This window comes from Salvelinus alpinus, chromosome 36 (genome assembly GCF_045679555.1).
Source record: "Salvelinus alpinus chromosome 36, SLU_Salpinus.1, whole genome shotgun sequence".
Taxonomy (NCBI): Eukaryota; Metazoa; Chordata; class Actinopteri; order Salmoniformes; family Salmonidae; genus Salvelinus; species Salvelinus alpinus.
The window spans coordinates 9,146,558-9,168,323 of NC_092121.1; the positions used below are offsets into that span (position 1 = coordinate 9,146,558).

General features: G+C 42.0%; 2 protein-coding genes across 2 annotated transcripts; one reads left to right on the forward strand and one right to left on the reverse strand.

The window, feature by feature from the left end:
* Positions 1-148: 148 nt before the first annotated feature.
* Positions 149-1,785, reverse strand: LOC139564822 (oxidized purine nucleoside triphosphate hydrolase-like). Its single transcript, XM_071384667.1, has 4 exons — positions 1,649-1,785; positions 1,219-1,375; positions 799-943; positions 149-606 (listed from the first exon to the last, which is right to left on the reverse strand). The coding sequence occupies exons 2-4, from the start codon at positions 1,368-1,370 to the stop codon at positions 436-438; spliced, it is 468 nt and encodes a 155-aa protein (XP_071240768.1). The 5' UTR covers positions 1,371-1,375; positions 1,649-1,785; the 3' UTR covers positions 149-435.
* Positions 1,786-2,219: 434 nt separating this feature from the next.
* On the forward strand, positions 2,220-8,962 carry LOC139564821 (rRNA methyltransferase 2, mitochondrial-like). The gene is made up of 2 exons (XM_071384666.1): positions 2,220-2,645; positions 8,353-8,962. The coding sequence occupies exons 1-2, from the start codon at positions 2,348-2,350 to the stop codon at positions 8,781-8,783; spliced, it is 729 nt and encodes a 242-aa protein (XP_071240767.1). The 5' UTR covers positions 2,220-2,347; the 3' UTR covers positions 8,784-8,962.
* Positions 8,963-21,766: the final 12,804 nt, after the last annotated feature.

Below are 21,766 nucleotides of genomic sequence, written 5' to 3' on the forward strand. Positions count from 1 at the left end.
GCACATACTTTACTAAAGAGCACACTGCATTCGCACATACTTTACTAAAGAGCACACTGCATTCGCACATACTTTACTAAAGAGCACACTGCATTCGCACATACTTTACTAAAGAGCACACTGCATTCGCACATACTTTAAAAATGTCATATCAACACAATAGTGGAATAGGATACATATGTCAGCAACATTTACACATCCAGTATTTAGTTTTGGCTCAGTGGGAATTATTACTGATTCACAGGCATATGGTCACTGGTAACAAAGTGTTTGTAAATTTATAAAGACCTGGGGATATCTTGGCACTGAATATGAACAAGGGTAGCTGGAATCAGTAAGAATTCTGCAGTATTTCTCCAGGGATGTTTGAGGTAGACAACAATGTGGGAATGCTCTTTGATACAGTATGAATGAGTCAGAGGCCAGTAGTTTGTCTTAAAGATTTTCTACCTCTAACTTGTGATCGATTATCAAGTCATGACCCTGAAATTTGAAGTAGCCCAAGAACTTCTTCTTTTGAAGCATCAGTGGAAACCACAGAATATTGTCAACCCACATTTGACCGAAGGGTATCTTATCCGAGTCGAACCACTGCGGCCTCATCTCTAGAAGAGAAAAGGTATAAGTTAGTGAACTTCGTCAGACAGTCTAAAATCTCCATAAAAACGCATGTAGTATAGGACCGCAGTTTTTTCCAGGAACACTATGGGGTCTATGATTATAGCCTATTGGGCTATGAGTTCATCCTGGTCACCAACCTGGCCCTAAATAGAATGCATGAGATTGAGAATGAATATCATCTGACTCTGTTGGCTCCCCGTTGTAGTTGTCAGCTCGGAAAACATGGGCATCAAGCAGCTCTGTTTCTCTGATGAATTCAAATTTGATATTTCCAATCTTATCAAGTGCATCCACTGTGAGGCCACTTTCCTCCTGCAGTTCTCTGGAAGAAACAAACCATTTGTAAGTAGAGAGAAAGCAGCAGGAAAGTGTGTCGCTTTCAGACCAGAGTAGGAAAAAGTAGATAGTAGGCCTCAGACAACAGGCAATAATCAGACCATGCCTACTGTAACATCACAATATGACATTTATGGGGGTATGTAGTATCAGATGCTGCCCAGTGCTGAAATCTGTTAACATGATTTTACATGCAAATTGTTAAACCAAACTGTAGGGAAACCTTTCAAGACATCTACCGAGGACTGCAACCAATCTCACCGCCTGGCAGCCTCTTCAATAGTCTCCCCAGGTTGGACTTTGCCACCAAACCCATTCCACTTCCCTGCTCCGAACCCTCTCTTCTTCATGCCCAGCAGCACCCGTCCAGGCTGCACCACCAGCACCAGGGTCAGCAGCTTGTTGGTAAACATTGTACCTGTAATATACATAATCAGTGTGTAATAATCGGTCGACCACAATCCATGGATGACCTCACTCTCTTGGTTGCATCGAAGCTACAGTATCTCTAGAGATGACACATTGCAGATTATTGAGAAGCATTCTGTCATGTTATTTTCTGCCAAAACACTATTGTAAGAGTTCTGGTATGCAAGACATCACAGCAGTGCACAGCAGCAAACTTAAACTAGTAGCCTTTTATTGCATTCTTCAAGTAGACGAGAAGTAAAACGCCATGCAAGTATCTTGCCTTTATAGCAACTTTTAGGTTGTCAATCTAGTCCTTAAATGGTTTTCCTAGATTCGAGTTATCCAGAATGAATAACGAATTTCTCCAGTCCCGCGTTGATAATGGCAAGGCCTGCCATGTGATCATATTCAATGAGTCGGGCACTGATCTGTAACATTCGACATTGATAAAAACAGGGATAAAATTGGTCGTTTTAGTTAAAGATCTGTGAAAATGTGTTACCCTCAAATATTGTCGACTGGAAACAGAAGTATAATGCCACACCATTTTTTTAAATTTATCCATAGCTGGTGATAGCAGTTGCTGTAGTATTACGGTATTACGGTATTATTAAGTATTACACATCCTCATATAATTTAACACGTTTGAAAACAAAATAATTGCCACGCGTTATAACCTCTCCACAACAAGTAGATCTGCGCAGATTATGTGCATCATTGACGTTCTCGGACAGATTAATTAGCTGCGCTCAATTTAGCTCGCGCGGCGCGCCGGGTTGGCGGATCACGTATGATTCTAATGTCGCCCTGCAGGACTACCGGGAGACCTAATTCGCGGAGTCGGCTGTCTTTGACTAAATCGAGTGTGTCCAACAAACTCACGTGATCAGGAAGTGCAACTACAAATTCGAACGAAATGCTGTCTGCCAGCAGCATTAGCACAGATTAGGACATCTTTGCCATTACATTTAGCTACATAATGTGGTACTCAGTGTTACAAAAATCATATCTACATACCTCTGTACATCTAAAAAAGGCTGTGCATAATCTGAAAGGAAAGAGTACTGCCGATCAGCGTTGGATAGTTCGGCAGCTTAATGACCCCTTTGTGAAGGCTGCCCCTTTGCACATCTACCGGTGTAGAAGCGCCTTCAAACTGCTGGAGATTGATGATAAATACAAACTTTTAAAACCTGGATTCAACGTACTAGATTGTGGTGCTGCACCGGGTGCTTGGAGCCAGATAGCTGTTCACAGAGTCAACTCAACTGGGGCTAGTGAGTACATCTTGTATTTACCCAACTGGCAGATTAACACATGACAAGCCCATTATATTTCTATAGAAAGAAGCCCATTATATTTCTATAGAAGAAGCCCATTATATTTCTATAGAAAGAAGCCCATTATATTTCTATAGAAAGAAGCCCATTATATTTCTATAGAGGAAGCCCATTATATTTCTATAGAAGAAGCCCATTATATTTCTATAGAAGAAGCCCATTATATTTCTATAGAAGAAGCCCATTATATTTCTATAGAAAGAAGCCCATTATATTTCTATAGAAGAAAGCCCATTATATGTTCATATAGAAGAAGCCCATTATATTTCTATAGAAGAAGCCCAATTATACTTCTGAATAGCCCAAGAAGCACCATTATATTTCTATAGTTAAGAAGCCCATTGATGATTGTTCTATAGAAGAAGCCGCATTATATTTCTATAGAAGAAGCCCATTAGTTATTTCTATAGTTAAGAAGCCCATTATATTGTCTATAGAAAGAAGCCCAAGTTATAGTTTCGTCACAGAAGTTAAGCCCAGTTATACTTTCTATAGAACGAAGCCCATTATATTTCTATAGAAGAAGCCCATTATATTTGACTATCAGAAGAAGCAACCATTATATTTCTAGTAGAGAATGAAGCGCCGAGTAGTAATATTGTCGTACAGTAAGAAGCCCATTATATGTTCTATAGAAGAAGCCGCATCTATATTTCTATAGAAGAAGCGCCATTATATGTTCTATAGAAGAAGCCGCATTATATTTCTATAGAAGAAGCCCATTATATTTCTATAGAAGAAGCCCATTATATTTCTATAGAAAGAAGCCCATTATATTTCTACAGAAGAAGCCCATTATATTTCTATAGAAGAAGCCCATTATATTTCTATAGAAGAAGCCCATTATATTTCTATAGAAAGAAGCCCATTATATTTCTACAGAAGAAGCCCATTATATTTCTATAGAAGAAGCCCATTATATTTCTATAGAAGAAGCCCATTATATTTCTATAGAAGAAGCCCATTATATTTCTATAGAAGAAGCCCATTATATTTCTATAGAAGAAGCCCATTATATTTCTATAGAAGAAGCCCATTATATTTCTATAGAAGAAGCCCATTATATTTCTATAGAAAGAAGCCCATTATATTTCTACAGAAGAAGCCCATTATATTTCTATAGAAGAAGCCCATTATATTTCTACAGAAGAAGCCCATTATATTTCTATAGAAGAAGCCCATTATATTTCTATAGAAGAAGCCCATTATATTTCTATAGAAGAAGCCCATTATATTTCTATAGAAGAAGCCCATTATATTTCTATAGAAGAAGCCCATTATATTTCTATAGAAAGAAGCCCATTATATTTCTACAGAAGAAGCCCATTATATTTCTATAGAAGAAGCCCATTATATTTCTATAGAAGAAGCCCATTATATTTCTATAGAAGAAGCCCATTATATTTCTATAGAAAGAAGCCCATTATATTTCTATAGAAGAAGCCCATTATATTTCTATAGAAGAAACCCATTATATTTCTATAGAAGAAGCCCATTATATTTCTATAGAAGAAGCCCATTATATTTCTATAGAAAGAAGCCCATTATATTTCTACAGAAGAAGCCCATTATATTTCTATAGAAGAAGCCCATTATATTTCCATAGAAGAAGCCCATTATATTTCTATAGAAGAAGCCCATTATATTTCTATAGAAGAAGCCCATTATATTTCTATAGAGGAAGCCCATTATATTTCTATAGAGGAAGCCCATTATATTTCTATAGAAGAAGCCCATTATATTTCTATAGAAGAAGCCCATTATATTTCTATAGAAGAAGCTTCTTACTAAGTCATCAACATGCTTTTTAAAGACAGTTTTCATCTATCCATGTAAGCAGGGACACGATCAATATGAACACCATCCCAAGGACATATGCTTAAATCATCAGTTATTTTTATGTGCTCTAGAGAACAACGTGTACTTAGTTTTACCTGCATTCAGGAGGCTACTAATTTCAGGTCAATAAAGTTGTTCTGCAATAAAATGAAGGCAGACTGTAGTTCAGATAGAGCCTGGTCAACTGTGGGGGCAATAACCTACACATCAGTATCATCGGTGTACAAGTGCAGGTAAAATATTATTTTACAGGCGAGTCGATATTGTTCATGTAAAAAGTACAGGACCCAGAATCGACCCCTATGGTACACCTTTCGTAATATCCAGGAAACCTGATTGAACACCGTCAGTAGATACACATTGAGTTCTATCTGTCAAGTAATTTCTAAACCAGTTACATTCAGCCTGGTCTAGACCACTTGAGGAAGGCCTCTGAATTAGCAGTGAATTATCAACAGTATCAAACGGTCAATGAAGAGGGCAGCACAGTGTTGCCTTTTATCCATACAGTTAACCACATCATTTATAACTAGAGATGCAGCAGCGATAGTGCTATGACCTGGTCTAAAACCCGACTGATGCACATTTAGAATACATTTCAAAGATGTAGTTCTTAGCTGAGAATGAATCAAGGATTCTAATATTTTAGCTAGGCAAGAAAGTTTTTAGAAATAGGCTGATAATTATTTAGGTCACAAGGGTCCCCACCTTTGTGAAGGGGGAGTACATGGACCGTCTTCCAAACCTTGGGGATAGTACCAGATATAATCGTCAGGTTAAACAAATGGGTTAATGATTCAGCTATCGGGGGCAGAGAGCTGCAGCAAAAATGGATCAAGCATATCAGCCCAATCTTAAGCAAGGCATCTAGCACATCACAGATAGTACATTTTAAAAATTAAAACAAAGATTCACTAGGGGTGCGTTCATAAATTCACTCTGGATTGCCAGAGAGAGCTCAGATTGCGCTCTGGGCGTTCATAAATTCAGAGCGTTGTCTGTTTGTAAATTCAGAGCGTTTCGCTCTCGGAGCATTCAGAGAGCACACTGGACGCTCTGGCTGAGGAGTAGGGTTGATCCGAGTGTTCTGACCTCACAACGGCAGTCAAGCACCCAAGCTTACTGGCTAAAGATGGCTAGCAGGCTAGCTACTTCTAGGCATAAATGAGAGAACACCTCACTCTGACCATTTTTCTGACCCTAGCAGAGCTGGTTAGGCTGTTTTCATGTTATTCTGAGTTCTGGTGACTAACTGTGCTGCTGGCAACAATTTTAAATACAACTTTTTGCTGAGGTTTACTGACACTGGCCATATTCAACTGGTGTTGAGCGTTCGAAAATGAATCAGTTATTCTGCACTCTGGCACACTCAGATGAGAGTGGTCTGAAATCGTAGTAGATCCAACTCAGGGTCAGGAATACAGGAGCTGGTGGCTAAATCAGAGTAGAACATGTCCCAGAAGCAAAGAACAATCCCAGAAACAAATAACTGTGTATTCTGGTTTATGGGCACATATACAAAAGGAGCAAAAATTTATTGGGAATATATATATTTAAAGATTGGGACACCAGATTTGACATATATGGCCACTCCTCCCCCTTTCTGTAATATGTCACATCTAAATACATTATAATAATTTACTTCAATGTCTTTATCAGATACAGAACCATTTAACCATGTTTCCGAGAGAACCAGAATGTCAGGACACGAGTCCTGCACCCAAATGTCAATTGTGTCTTTTTTTAAATCATACTTTGCACATTTAGGTGCATTAGCCCAAGACCCCTACGGGATTTAAAGTCAGAGTGCGTATTCAGCTCAGTCCCATAAGAGCTAACAGGCACAGGGTCATCTGCAGCTATTTGTTGAGTGAGCTGAGACTTTGCCAATGTCTCTGGCCAACCCACGTGAGAGCAGAGTAGACAGCATTTGACAGACCTCCCTCAAGTCGCTGGATGCAGTGGATAGGGGCGGGAACTGGGAGAGCAGTGTTGGCAGAGCAGTCCAACCTGGTGAAGCTCCCGCCAAAGGAGGCGGCTGCCAATGCTCCATTCTGGGTGTGCACAGGAGGCCATGGTGTGGCTCCTGTTGCAGGGCTGGAGCTGCTATGGGGGGGCAGGAGTATCCCAGGCCCGTCCTGGGGATGGGAGTAGAGAGTGTAACCAAAACTAGCCTGGGAGGGAGGTTGTAAGGGGAATTGAAGAGGGTGGTGTGGAGGGCAGTGTGGCCGGCGATGCTCCAAACTCTGCATGGGGCCTCTTTTACTGGGTACGGCTTGGGCATAGCTCAGTGTATCTGCATGCAGTTCCTTCGGAGAGAAGTGGTAGGGGGGGGGGGGGGGGGGTCAGTGTTGCTGGCTGTTCTCCAATCTCTGTGAGGCGCCTCCAGATGCAGGCCTAAAGGAGCGTCTGATTTGTCTCATGGAGTTGGTGGCTGTTCTGTTGCTCATGTGAGGTGGACTGGCCACCCAGAGCAACATCCTTTAACATCCTGGCGAAGGTGGGGACTGCCTCTTTGTACAGTTGTACATTGTCTTAAAGACAGTCCAGGCTGATGGTGGGTCAGGTGTGCGTTGGACCATAGCACACAGTCCCGAGAGAGGCTGGCATTTACCCTCTGGATGGTGGCAGGGTGGAAATCTCTCCTCTGGAGCAGGGTAGATATTACTATGTTCGCGAAGGGGAAGATGGTGGAGGCCCTTTCTATCACTCCCCTTAGTGATGTGGTCACCCGCTCCTGTTGGACACACAGGTCATTGGTCCCCGTGTGAATGAGGATATGGCTGGGGGAGACCAGCTGGGCCACAGTCAATATCTCCAAATCTCTCTCTGTTGTGGGGCACCATAACTTTGACACGTCTTTATTTGGGAAAAGTTCATTCTCTCATATAAACTTTCCATTTGAATCCATCATTAATATAATGTCTGGTTTTTCGTCAGGTCTATGGAGGATGGCAGGAGTGATTGGAGAATTACAGGCTGTGAGTTGGGGATGGAGTGGTCAGTTGGGTCAGTGCATTGGTTGGTTGGGTTGGTTGGTGGGTTCTGATTCAGCTGTTGTCCTGGTTTTTGTCGGACTCTTTGTAGAGTGGAGTGGTTGTGGCTGAAAAATTCCTGCCTTAGCTCATGTAGCTCCTTCTGCAGGTCGTGCATGTGGCTGGTGTTGACTGTGCTGGGCAGTTCCTCTCTAAGTCTACACACTGGTTTTCCTCCTCAACATTATTCATTGCACACTGCAGCTCCCAACCTCATCCCTATGCTGAAGCACCAGGCTGATCTCCTCCTCTAGAAGATGCTGTGGTACTGCTGGTGTCACGCGTGAGAGATTCATGCTCAGGGCTGTGTCTGCTGCAGGCGAGGGAGGAAGAGCGACACTGGGGACTACATACCAGGGCACAGAGGGAGTGGAGGCTGTTGTAGGTAGTGAGAGTGGAGAGGTTTTAAGTTCAGCAACAAGAGGTTTTATTTGGTCGAAGTAGTGGACAAATTGATCCAAACTGGCCTTCGAACCTTGAACCGTCTCAGTACCGTTATAATAAATATGAATGTTACTTTTGGGTGTGGAATCAATGTACAGTTGCCTCATTGTTCTCTTTTCTGACATTTTAAGTTCATTGTTGTTCTTGTGGCGAGCTGTGTGACAAGCATTAGGATCATCTGTAGAACATCAGTGTGACATCAGTGAAATTAATTGTCAACGCTTGACAGTGTTATCTAATGTCCTTTTTAGCACAAGAAGCTGTGAAAATGAGTTATGACCGCGGTTCTACACGTCATGACCTCTTGCATGTTTTGTTACTTCCAGACGGAGAATTCCCCCGTGGCACTGTGGTTGGAATTGACCTTCTGCGTATACCACCTCTAGATGGAGCTCACTTCCTGTCCAATCATGACATCACCGACCCAGTCACACATGCCAAGCTGCTTGAACTTCTCCCTGGTGCCCAGGCTCATGTCATCATGAGTGATATGGCACCCAATGCCAGTGGTTTCAAGGAGATGGACCATGAAAAACTCATCACAATGTCATTGTCATTGATTGACTTGGCTGAGAAGGTGTTGCAGACTGGTGGCTCTCTGATTTGTAAGTATTGGGACGGGGCATTGGCGCACCAGCTTCAGCAGAAGCTGTCAGCTGTGTTCCGTGACGTCAGGACAGTCAAACCAAAAGCCAGCCTAAAGGAGTCGTCAGAGTTGTTTTTCCTTGCCCGGTCGTACAGAAATAAAAAAGTCTGACTGTATATTTTATAATGTGTGTTGTAAGCTTTGTTCACCTGCAAAAGAAAGGCTTGAGGTGCTAAAGCACTTGAGGAGCCCCTCTATTTCTCCTTCCTGAATGTACTTTTTGTAAAAATCTATAGTGTGCTATGATATCTTTACCCAACTCATTAAAATCGATGGATATTCTACAATGATTTACATTAGTCAACATCTACAATTCTTGAAACATTCACTAAAATATTTTAGGACACACTTTATAAGTACAAGTGACATCCATACCACATCTGTAAATCCAACAAGAAATTTGGATCAAGCATACATCATTCATTTCTCACTCGAGCTGAAATATTTAGCCTACCAGAAGATGGCGCCCTTGAGGTATCAATAAGCCGTGCATTTGCAGGCCAATAATTTCTCCGTAGGGGCTGTTTTCATCTTTACCTACAGACAAGGTGATATCAACATCTATGGGCCAGAATGTATTGTATGTATCAAGCCCTTATCATCAGAGCCACCGTGTTCCTCAAGTAAATTTCTGTGCACGTCAGAACTATTATTCTTCCTTTGCCAGGCGTGTTTGAAGTATTACAAAGTACATTTGGTATTTGTTTGATAATAAATATTCCAGTTTGCCATTTGTAATGCTTATAATCTGTTTTGCCAGCCATGTAGTAACATGTAATCATTCTCTCATTTAGGGCTTATAAAGGGAAAACGGGCTGGATGAAAGAGCCATGGACAGCATGACTAATGAAAAGGCTGATGCCACTGAAGCCGTGCATTATAAATAGTGTTGGTCTTCGCTCTCAGAGAGCGGCGATGTGCTCTTCAATACATCATCAGGCTGGCATTTGAATGCTCTGCTTGAAATGATGTGATTTTGAATGATTTTTGCCAAGTGGACGGCCACTGATTGAGATTTCCCTCAGATACAGAGCTAAATACCCCGGGATGAAGGCCCACAGTAGTGTTGATTTGGCACTATTTACTTTGCCTGTTTTTCTCTCTCGTCACTGACTACTTTCTATAATTATATGGCTCTCAGGGTTTGAAAGTACTCTGCTGATTTGACCAGGAACAAAGAAACAAATGTATCAGAACTGTGCAATGGACTGAACACATGCGACGGGGACAGGAGAAACGGATACAAATGTCCCTTAAAATAGAGAATATGATGAAAATAAGCTCACCATAAAGATGCACATGGAAGGTTTCATATATCTGATGCCATACGTTGGTGAAGGGGCCCTGTCTCCATGACGATATTATAAACCTTCATACAATTAGCCAGTGAGCTGTGACTTTCAAGCCACCGATACCTCCCTGTTATCTCCTCAGTTATATAAGTGATCAGCAGCTAGATTGTAACGGGTTCATTGTTGGCGTATTGGGTTCCACATGACTTGTGTTACACAGTACATAGAATGAATAGTAATGTGGACATCAGAGCCTGCACAGAAATATTAGGTACGTGCGCGACAAATCAACCTCGTTTTAAACATTGTCTACATGGTATCGACCATTGAACTCTACCTTGAATTAGGTTTTTCAAATGCCTTGACTTTTCACAAATCATTGATGACCAAAGACACAAATAATGTCCAGTTAAATGCCTTAGAACAGACTGAATGAGCAAGGCATTTCTATTTAATACTCCTTCAAACTCACTGCCATAAATGAGACTAGCACCGGCTATACAAGTTCCACCATAGAGTGGTTTGGAGCCAGTCACCTTTACCATAAAGCATTGTGTGTAGGTAGGAGAGAACATAATAGATTACGTTGTACATTATGTGAGCTGATATGCTGTCCAGATTTCTTTCCACCTCCGTGGTAACCTCAAGTTCGATTTGTTATTGCTGCTGACACAGAGGTCATTGTGGTACGATTAACCACAACACGTGTGAAGGTTTCACCTGCTCCAACAGGAAAGTGTGCAAGGAACTTCTGAAGTAAACTAGAAATGCTTAGAGGTGAAAGGTAAAGGCCTAGCACAATCGTACATTGTTTTGGCATTCCATGTTCCAATATTGGTGGATTGCCTTGGTAAGAAGATCCAGATCTTTCTCATAGTCTCTGTGTAGTTTAGGCTACCTTGTCTCTAATAATTTGCCCCTCCATTCTTGTCTTTGAAGAGTCCTCAATTTCCAGCTTCAGGGACATGTTGCGTTTCACCAGTTTCTGTAATGTAGTGTAAATCCACAATACAGGCAGTTGTGAAGTGCCTGGAGTTTTACCAGAGCGCTGATAGGGCTCTGGTAAATCGACCTGGCCGGGGTATCCTGGAATGACATTGACCTCATCCCGTCAGTAGAGGATGCCTGGTTATTCTTTAAAAGTGCCTTCCTCACCATCTTAAATAAGCATGCTCCATTCAAAAAATGTAGAACCAGGAATAGATATAGCCCTTGGTTCACTCCAGACCTGTCTGCCCTTGACGGCATAAAAACATCCTGTGGCGTTCTGCATTAGCATCGAATAGCCCCCGTGATATGTAACTTTTCAGGGAAGTTAGGAACCAATATACACAGGCAGTTAGGAAAGCTAAGGCTAGCTTTTTCAAACAGAAATTTGCATCCTGTAGCACAAAGTCAAAAAAGTTCTGGGACACTGTAAAGTCCATGGAGAATAAGAGCACCTCCTCCCAGCTGCCCACTGTACTGAGGCTAGGAACACTGTCACCACCGATAAATCCACAATAATTGAGAATTTCAATAAGCATTTTTCTACGGCTGGCCATGCTTTCCACCTGGCTACCCCTACACCGGTCAACAGCCCTGCGCTACCCACAGCAACTCGCCCAAACCTCCCCCACTTCTCCTTCACCCAAATCCAGATAGCTGATGTTCTGAAAGAGCAGCAAAATCTGGACCCCTACAAATCAGCCAGGCTAGGCAATCTGGACCCTCTCTTTCTAAAATGATCTGCCGATATTGTTGCAACCCCTATTACTAGCCTGTTCAACCTCTCTTTCGTATCGTCAGGGGATTCCCATAGATTGGAAAGCTGCTGCGGTCATCCCCCTCTTCAAAGGGGGAGACACTCTTGACCCAAACTGCTACAGATCTATATCTATTCTACCCTGCCTTTCTAAGGTCTTTGAAAGCCAAGTTAACAAACAGATTACCGACCATTTTGAATCTCACCGTACCTTCTCCGCTATGCAATCTGGTTTCAGAGCTGGTCATGGGTGCACCTCAGCCACGCTCAAGGTCCTAAACGATATCATAACCGCCATCGATAAGAGACATTACTGTGCAGCCGTATTCATCGACCTGGCTAAGGCTTTCGACTCTGTCAATCACAACATTCTTATTGGCAGACTCAACAGCCTTGGTTTTTCAAATGATTGCCTCGCTTGGTTCACCAACTACTTCTCCGATAGAGTTAAGTATGTCAAATCGGAGGGCCTGTTGTACGGACCTCTGGCAGTCTCTATGGGGGTGCCGCTGGGTTCAATTCTCGGGCCGACTCTCTTCTCTTAATACATCAATGATGTCGCTCTTGCTGCTGGTGATTCTTTGATCCACCTCTACGCAGACGACACCATTCTGTATACCTCTGGCCCTTCTTTGGACACCATGTTAACTAACCTCCAGATGAGCTTCAATGCCATACAACTCTCCTTCTGTGGCCTCCAACTGCTCTTAAATGCAAGTAAAACTAAATGCATGCTCTTCAACCGTTCGCTGCCCGCACCTACCCACCCGTCCTGGACGGTTCTGACTTAGAATATGTGGACAACTACAAATACCTAGGTGTCTGGTTAGACTGTAAACTCTCCTTCCAGACTCACATTAAACATCTCAATCCAAAATTAAATCTAGAATCGGCTTCCTATTTCGCAACAAAGCATCCTTTACTCATGCTGCCAAACATACCCTCGTAAAACTGACCATCCTACCGATCCTCGACTTTGGCGATGTCATTTACAAAATAGCCTCCAACACTCTACTCAACAAATTGGATGCAGTCTATCACAGTGCCATCCGTTTTGTCACCAAAGCCCCATATACTACCCACCACTGTGACCTGTATGCTCTCATTGGCTGGCCCTCGCTTCATACTCGTCGCCAAACCCACTTGCTCCAAGTCATCTACAAGTCTCTGCTAGGTAGTCCCACCTTATCTCAGCTCACTGGTCACCATAGCAGCACCCACCCGTAGTACGCGCTCCAGCAGGTATATCTCACTGGTCACCCCCAAAGCCAATTCTTCCTTTGGCCGCCTCTCCTTCCAGTTCTCTGCTGCCAATGACTGGAACGACCTGCAAAAATCTCTGAAGCTGGAGACTCTTACCTCCCTCACTAGCTTTAAGCACCAGCTGTCAGAGCAGCTCACAGATAACTGCACCTGTACATAGCTCATCTGTAAATAGCCCATCCAATCTACCTCATCCCCATACTGTATTTATTTATTTATCTTGCTCCTTTGCACCCCAGTATCTCTACTTGCACATTCATCTTCTGCACACCCTACCATTCCAGTGTTTAATTGCTATATTGTTATTACTTCGCCTATTTATTGCCTTACCTCCCTTATCCTACCTCATTTGTACATGCTGTATATAGACTTTTCTACTGTATTGTTGATTGTATGTTTGTTTATTCCATGTGTAACTCTGTGTTGTTGTATGTGTCGAACTGCTTTGCTTTATCTTGGCCAGGTCGCAGTTGCAAATGAGAACTTGTTCTCAACTAGCCTACCTGGTTAAATGAAGGTAAAATACAAAATAGACCGCTTTACCTGCTGTTCATAGCGATGGGTTTAGTATACCAATTATAAGGCATGAGTTAGTTGGGAATGATTTCAAATTCATAAATAAGGCGCGAGGGGGTGTGGTATATGGCCAATATACCATGGCTAAGGGCTGTTCTTAATAAAAGCTGGACAGTTTTATCTCAATCTCTTCATTCAAAGACTCAATCATGGACACTCTTCCTGACAGTTGTGGCTGCTTCGTATTATGTATTATTGTCTCTACCTTCTTGCCCTTTGTGCTGTTGTCTGTGCCCAGTAATGTTTGTACCATGTTTTGTGCTGCTACCATGTTGTGATTCTACCACGTTATGTTGTGTTGCTATCATGCTGTGTTGTCATGTGTTGCTGCCTTGCTATGTTGTTGTCTTAGGTCTCTCTTTATGTAGTGTTGTATCTCTTTGTCGTGATGTGTGTTTTGTCCTATATTTTAATTTAAAATGTTTAATCCCAATTATAAAATTATGCACGATGCATTGACACAGCCCTTAGTCGTGCTATATTGGCCATATACCACAAACACCCGAGGTGCCTTATTGCTATTATAAACTGGTTACCAACGTAATTAGAGCAGTAAAAATAAATATTTTGTCATACCCATGGTATATGATCTGATATACCACAGCTGTCAGGCAATCAGCATTCAGAGCTCAAACCTCCCAGTTTATAAATGGGCATTTTGCTATCTTTACAAACCCTGATGTAAAGATAGTCCTACTATTCAATAGATACACGGCACGACTTCTGATGCCAGCTTTTGTGTTCAGCCATCCCCAAGTATAATGTCTACCAGCTGCTTTTCAGAATTGTACAGCCTTTACAAGTTGCAAAAGAATGAGATATGTAAGTATTTTATGGGTCACAACAAAAGATAACCTCTTAAATTCATATTCTTTTCAAATTATTTGAAAAATCTGACATTTTACTTTCAATTGGGGTTGTTCATACTAAATTGGTGAAACAAAACATCTTTATTTTAGCATAGTGCCTAACAGTGTTTTAACATTTCTAATGAATAAAAGCTCTCAACGGTTTAATTTTATTGAATTAATCAACTGCTCTCAGGCTTAGGCTGAATATACTCTACATGAATAAATGCCCTTCAAATTACCACCGAGTTAATATCCTTGTTGAAATCTGATTAAAACCTCAAATTGAGTTTTTTTAAAGTCTGATTATCCCATGAAATTGAATTTTTAAACCTAATTATGACTTGATTTGCATGTATTTATGGCACCACTGAAATAGATAGTTCATGTTAATGTATTAATTAAATCTGCTTATTTGGTTTCCTATAGGCAACATGTCACTTTCTTTAGGAATGATGACTGAGTATACTTTGTTGAACACATTTCTGGCCATGCTGAAATTACGTTAATAAAGAAGAAACCTTTAATCCCAATTGATTGTTCCGTTGATGGAGAAAAATGTGAAAAGCTGGCCCATTTTGTTTTCTGCTCATTACTTGTTGATCGTCCACTTCTTTTGGTATTCAGATCACATTTTAATATTATTCCCTAAACACTGTGTGCTGCTGACACACATTTAGATGCAATCCTACAATCCCTTTACACTTGTTACTGCTGTTGCTGAAAGGGCTAGGCATAATGCCTTGCGGGCAAAACTGTAGAACAAAACTGTTGACTCAATAATCAGTTCACTGCATCAGGATGTTGCATTCACTTCTTGGAAGAAGTAATGGATGAAGTTAAACTACATTACCAACACACACCCCCTAGCTTGTTGAATAGACTTTTAGGCCATTATCCACATCATCCAATTTTATAAGCAAGCACAAATGATGGTTGACTGGCCAAGCATTCATAACTGCACTGACAGTTAAATGAACTTGAAATGTACATTTTACACATTTAGCAGATGCTCTTATCAGATGCTCTTATCCAGAAATCTCTTGATGTATGTTTGTCTTTCTTTGTGTTATCAATGACACTTACAGTTCATAGTTTTGATGGTTCGGCTACACCAATTGGCACGGATACACTGAGAAACTTGTCTGCAAAGGTGCAGGCCCTCCTGAAGGATGCGGGAGGGTACAATGAGGCATGCAATTGAATATTCATACCCGTTCAGGAATTAGGTTGCCAATATACAACAGTAAGTGCTTAAGTAGCTCTCTCTACACCATGAAGTCTTGAAATCAGGCAAAAGGCTTCAGACAGGTGTCCAGACTTCACTCTTCAATTAGACATTTCTCTTTCTAGCATAAATGTTCACAATTACACCCGTCCGGGAGTAGTCAAGGGTTAGCTCTCCTCATCAGCTAGTCTACGGCAGATCAATTGAATTCCATCTTGAAGAGAGGGAGGAAATAGAGAGACGGAGGGCAGTTTCTCCTTTAATTCAGGTAGTATCTGAAACCCCATATATGTTCTTACTGTATAAAGTACCTATACGCCACATGGACTTCCATACAGTCCCCATTAGAAGTTTCTCTTTTAATTGCATGACAGTTTGACAGAGCTATTAGGATCCTCTGCCATGGACCAATTATTCCTTTCATTTAATTAACTTGTCAAGGGACAGGTGTGTAACTGGTTTCTGGGGTTGCAGGGCTGGATCGCAGGCTGGTGGACAGTGTAAATGAGAAGTTACTGCCGGAATGGGGCGTATGGTGAGACAGATGGTGCAAGGGCTAGTTCTGGGGCATCTTGCTTCGTTACCTGTCAGACAGGGGAAATTATTTGGATCCCACTACAAGGAAAACATGGGAGATGTTGATGATTTATTCACAAAAACAAACCAAGTACATTTATTATCTGCACTTTCTAACTATCTCCTACAAATTAGCCCATGAAATTAGCCCATGTCATTTGAACATGATATAGAACAGACCTCTCAGGGCAAGAACTAAAATATTTGAACAAATTATTTATTCTAACCCTGACTGATTTGTAAGTAAGTGTACAGTTGAAAATATTCCTGTTTAAAATTCACTCATGGTTAAGGGAACTTATTTTCCCCCCAAAGAATATTATTGACAAATCACTGAAGCGTACAAATGTTCATCCCCTTCAGACCTTCATGCCAAGTCTTAATTGCTATAAATGATCCCTGCATATCAAATCCAAACCTTTGAAGACAAATTCCCTCACTTTGCATCTCTGGTTATAGCTGGATGCCCTCCTGGATTACTTTGGAATTCACAGTGTAAACTGGGGAGTCTTTTGGACTACATGTAGTCATTCATCTCTCTAAAGATGCTGAAGGCAGAGTTTGACACAACACTACAGTAAGTTCCACTATATGGCCCGAATCAGTATAGAGAGGTGTATGTTGTAACAGCCTCCCCTGTGTTTATGGAGGGGTGTTGGTTGCTAAACCATTCTGACTGGCTGTCTGGAGAACCAGAGAGCTCCCACAGTGTTCTGCTGGTCATTCCTGTTGACTCACCTTTGGTGATAGTTCTTAGGCTAGCAGCAGGAGACAAGACTTTTTGGTAAGACATCTAACATTTCTCTCAGAATGGAAAGCAGCAGGAGGTCTACAAATGAAGGGGGGAAAACGACTCTTCTTGCTGTTACACAAGAGCTTTGAATTATACATGTGACCTGTTTTAAATGACACTGATTTTTTTTTTAAAGATTTGCATTTCTGAGGTACAGCACTTCACTTGAATCAGAATTGAATTTAAACATGGAATGACCGATTTTTCTTCAGAATGTGTCAGAATGTGCCAACCCCATAGGATATGCAGTACCAGTTTGTCATCACTAACTATGGCTCAATATGAAGAAGTAAAAAAACGAGTTGCACATCACTACTTTATTCACCCGATGTTTAACCAAATGGAGCATTTAATTAAACGTAATCTGTCTTTTGCATTGCCTCTGCCAAGGATATTTTGATACATTTGCAAAGAGGAAAGGGGGTAACTGCAAATTACTTTGTAATCTTAATGTATATTTCCAGTAAAATAAATAAAACATGCAGAGAAATTCCATTTCAAACCCGTTTTATCCTCGGGAAAATAATCAACTGGTGTTTAATAAGATATTCTGAAAGTGTGTATATACAGAGTGGCATAAACATGATTTGCTCAGGGATGTTTCTTGTTTTGTCTAATTGCCACAGGAACTTACAAAAAAGGCATTCGGTTTGGCTTTGAAGTTCGCTTGCTAACAATCTAAGGCATGATCTTAATGTTTATGAAATCTTTGAAAACTTTTTCATCCCATAAAAACCATATATCTGCTCTACAGCGTCCAGCACCATATATTTTCTAATGAATTTGTTTATTGCTGCCAATCATATAGTGAGAAGAAGGGGTTTAAAATGACAGGTTAAACAGAATTTACACTGACTGTCTTTTCATGTTTTCAATGGAAATTGTCTGATTGGCCTTTCCATTCCAGCCATGCAGAGTTCATAGCTTTGAATATAGTTGACATCTAATTGCTATCTCGTGGCACTGCGAGTGTAGAAATCAAGAGGTCACTGTAGGTGTATCATGTAATTGATGCCCTCAAAGCAACTCTTTCATTTAGACAGCTCCGATGAGTGTTCAATACAACATCTTTTTGACAAGGGACTATCTGAATCGGGGGGGGGGGGGTGGGGGAATCGGAAAAGTGTTTTACTTTTTTTAACACAACAAGTTGAGTAGACAAATGACCGTTTCCTTTTATCCTACATTAGAGAGAATGATGCATGCATTCACTCAGGAAAGGTTGTCAGATGGTACATTCTTCCATTAGGGTTAAGATGAACTATTATTCTCAGCTCAAACGTTAAGAATAATTACTAATTACATTGTACTTTAAAGTTCAAGACGTGTAATCAATTGTCAAGAGAAATGATGGATGGGTGACAGACATAAGGGGCTACCGAACACTCAGAAATGCCAGGAATGAGCTGGATGAGAATCAAACCGGAGTCTCTCACTCAAGGGAATCACCCTGAAGCCCTTACTGAGGAATCCAGATATCCCTCCTAAAGGCACAATCTGTTATTTCAACAGGTTGATCCTGCTGGTATATGTATCATTAAGTTGCCATTAAACAGTGGGAAATCTTACAGATTGTGCCTTTAAATCACAGCTTAACAGAACACTGTTGGTGATAGTCAATGACAACTGGCAAGTCAAATGAGCTTGCCTTTGCGTCGCACATGAGAGTTATAACGTTGTGAACATTATTTACATTCAGGGCATTAACCATATTGCTACATTATTTATAAGGCAAGTCATTCATAAATGCGTATGGATATGAACCTATGGATGATATAGAGTGATGTAAATCTGAGGTATAAAGAACAAAAGGACAATATAGGAATAAGGCGGAATCATTTGACACAGGCTCCGATGCCCACCGCATGTGGCAGGGGCTACAGCTAATACGGGTTACAAACGAAGACCCAACTGTGATCTGCCCAACGATGCCTCTCTACCAGACGAACACAGTGCATGTTATGCACGCTTTGACAACGACAACATGGTGCTGGGTGTGAGGGCCGTCACCGACCCAGAGGACTGGGTGATCTCGCTCTCCGAGGCCGACGTGAGAAGGGTCTTTAAATCAGGTCAACAGCCGCAGAGCCTGATGGTGTTCCAGGGTGCGATCTCAGAGCATGCGCAGAACAGCTGGCAGGCATATTCACGGTAATTTTCAACCTCTCCTTGTCCCCGACTGTAATCCCCACATGTTTTAAGGTGACCTCCATCATTCCTGTGCCCAAGAACTCTAAGACTTCATGCTACAATGACTACTGGCCTGTAGCACTCACTTCTGTAATCATGTAATCAAGTGCTTTGAGAGGCTGGTTATGGCACACATTAACTCCACCATCACAAACACCCTAGACCCACTCCAATTTGCATCCTGCCCCAACAGATCCATAGATGACGCAATCTCAATTGCTCTCCACACTGCACTCACCCACCTGGATAAGAGGAATACCTATGTGAGAATGCTGTTCATTGACTACAGCTTAGCGTTCAACACCATTGTCCCCTCGAAGCTCATTACCAAGCTTAGGACTTAGGGTTTGAACACCTCCCTCTGCAACTGGATCCTAGACTTCCTGACGGGCCTACCCCAGGTGGTGAGGGTAGGCAACATCACCTCCACCACGCTGACTCTCAACTCAGGGGCCCTACAGGGCTGTGTGCTTAGTCCCCTCCTGTACTGCCTGTTCGCCCAGGACTGATTGGCCACGCACAACTCCAACACCGTCATCAAGTTTGCTGACGACACGACGGTGGTAGACCTGATCACTGGAGACGATGAGTCAGCCTATAGGGAGGAGGTCAGTGACCTGGCAGTGTGGTGCCAGAACAACAACCTCTCCCTCAACGTCAGTAAGACCAATTAGCTGATCGTGGACTACATCGATGGGGCCACAGTGGAGCAGGTTGAGAACTTCAAGTTCCTCGGTGTCCAAATCACGAGACTTAAAATGGTCCAAATGCGCATGCAGTCATGAAGAAGGCACGACAGCGCCTGCTCCTCCTCAGGAGGTTGGAAAAGTTTGGCTTGGGCCCTCAAATTCTCAAAAAAGTTCTACAGCTGTACCTTTGAGAGCATTTGGCTGCATCACTGCCTGGTATGGCAATAGCACCGCACTTGATTGCACGGCGCTACAGAGGGTGGTGCATCCAGTACATCACGGGGGCCGTGCTCCCTGCCATCCAGGACATCTATATCAGGCGGTGTGGTAGGAAGGCCCGGAAAATCGTTAAAGACTCCAACCACCAAGCCATAGACTATTCTCTATGCTTCCGCACGGCAAGCAGTAACAGGCTCCTGAACAGCTTCTATCCCCAAGCAGTAAGACTGATAAATAGCTAACAAAATAGCTACACATACTATCTGAGATAACCTTGTATCCTTATTGACCTTTTACTTTTGCACTGTCTCTATACACACTCACATGGCCCTGCCCGCTCACAGAGCCCTACACACTCACAGAGCCCTAAACACTCCCAGGGCCCTATACACACACACACTCACTCCATCATCTGCTCACTAACACATACATTTATACTGACTCTATACGCACACACACACACACACACACACACACACACACACACACACACACACACACACACACACACACACACACACACACACACACACACACACACACACACACACACACACACACACACACACACACACACACACACACACACACACACACACACACACACACACAGCTATTCTGTTTATCTTATATCCAGTTGCCTAGTCACCTTACCCCTATACATATCTACCTCCATCACTCCAGTATCCCTGTCACCTTACCCCTATACATATCTACCTCCATCACTCCAGTATCCCTGTCACCTTACCCCTATACATATCTACCTCCATCACTCCAGTATCCCTGTCACCTTACCCCTATACATATCTACCTCCATCACTCCAGTATCCCTGTCTCCTTACCCCTGTACATATCTACGTCCATCACTCCAGTATCCCTGCACATTGTAAATATGGTATTGGAACTGACCCTGTCTGCTTACTTACTTACTTATTGTGTTCTTCATATTTCTTCTTATTTCTCGTGTTTTTTTTTCTAGTATTACATTGTGATTGATTATTGCGTTTTGGGGTTTGCAAGAAAGACATTTCACTGTAGTTGTGCATGTGACATTAAAACTTGAAACTAATGTTCTTAGTTATGTCACTATTTGTCTGAGTCAAGGGGGCACAATTAGTATGTACGTTCTTATGCCAGAAAGCCATCGCTTAGTTTTCCTCCATTGTGAGAGGTGTCATTAGGTAGACTTTTTGATTAGACAAAGGTTTTGGCTCCAGCGACTGACATTGAGATCGCTCCGTGCTTCATTCCATCTGGAAGGATGATCAAAGACAATCTGTTGTTCGGACTTCAATTAGACCCCACAGACTTGTTACACTCTGTGCTGTGCAATGCACACCGCTAACTGGTGGTAAGAGACAAAAAAGCTAAACTGTAATTCTACTGCTGTGAAACAACAAGTGAAAGCCTCTACAGGCAATGAGTACTGATGTGGATGGTGTTTGATATTTCCCCTTCATTAAAGAGAAGTTTGCTGAGTCCTCGAGGGGTAAAAAAGCTGCCAATACTTTCCACACAATAAATGGTTTCCACAAGCTGCCTCAAACTCCGGTGAAAAGCTCCCTAACTCTTTGGAACCAGCACCATGTCTATCAAAGACACATGTGATGAAGAAAGTGGGCTTGGAGAATCTCTCGTTTCACCAGTATTCTCAAAGAGTTTGGGTTCTGAGATAT

Excerpts from the sequence above, each read along its gene's own strand:
- LOC139564822 (XM_071384667.1), bottom strand. The coding sequence starts at position 1,370 with ATGTTTACCAACAAGCTGCTGACCCTGGTGCTGGTGGTGCAGCCTGGA. Across the intron at positions 944-1,218 it reads ATTGAAGAGGCTGCCAGGCG|AGAACTGCAGGAGGAAAGTG; the intron begins GTGAGATTGGTT and ends TGTTTCTTCCAG. Across the intron at positions 607-798 it reads GGGAGCCAACAGAGTCAGAT|GAGATGAGGCCGCAGTGGTT; the intron begins GATATTCATTCT and ends TTTTCTCTTCTA.
- LOC139564821 (XM_071384666.1), top strand. The coding sequence starts at position 2,348 with ATGTGGTACTCAGTGTTACAAAAATCATATCTACATACCTCTGTACAT. Across the intron at positions 2,646-8,352 it reads AGTCAACTCAACTGGGGCTA|ACGGAGAATTCCCCCGTGGC; the intron begins GTGAGTACATCT and ends TGTTACTTCCAG.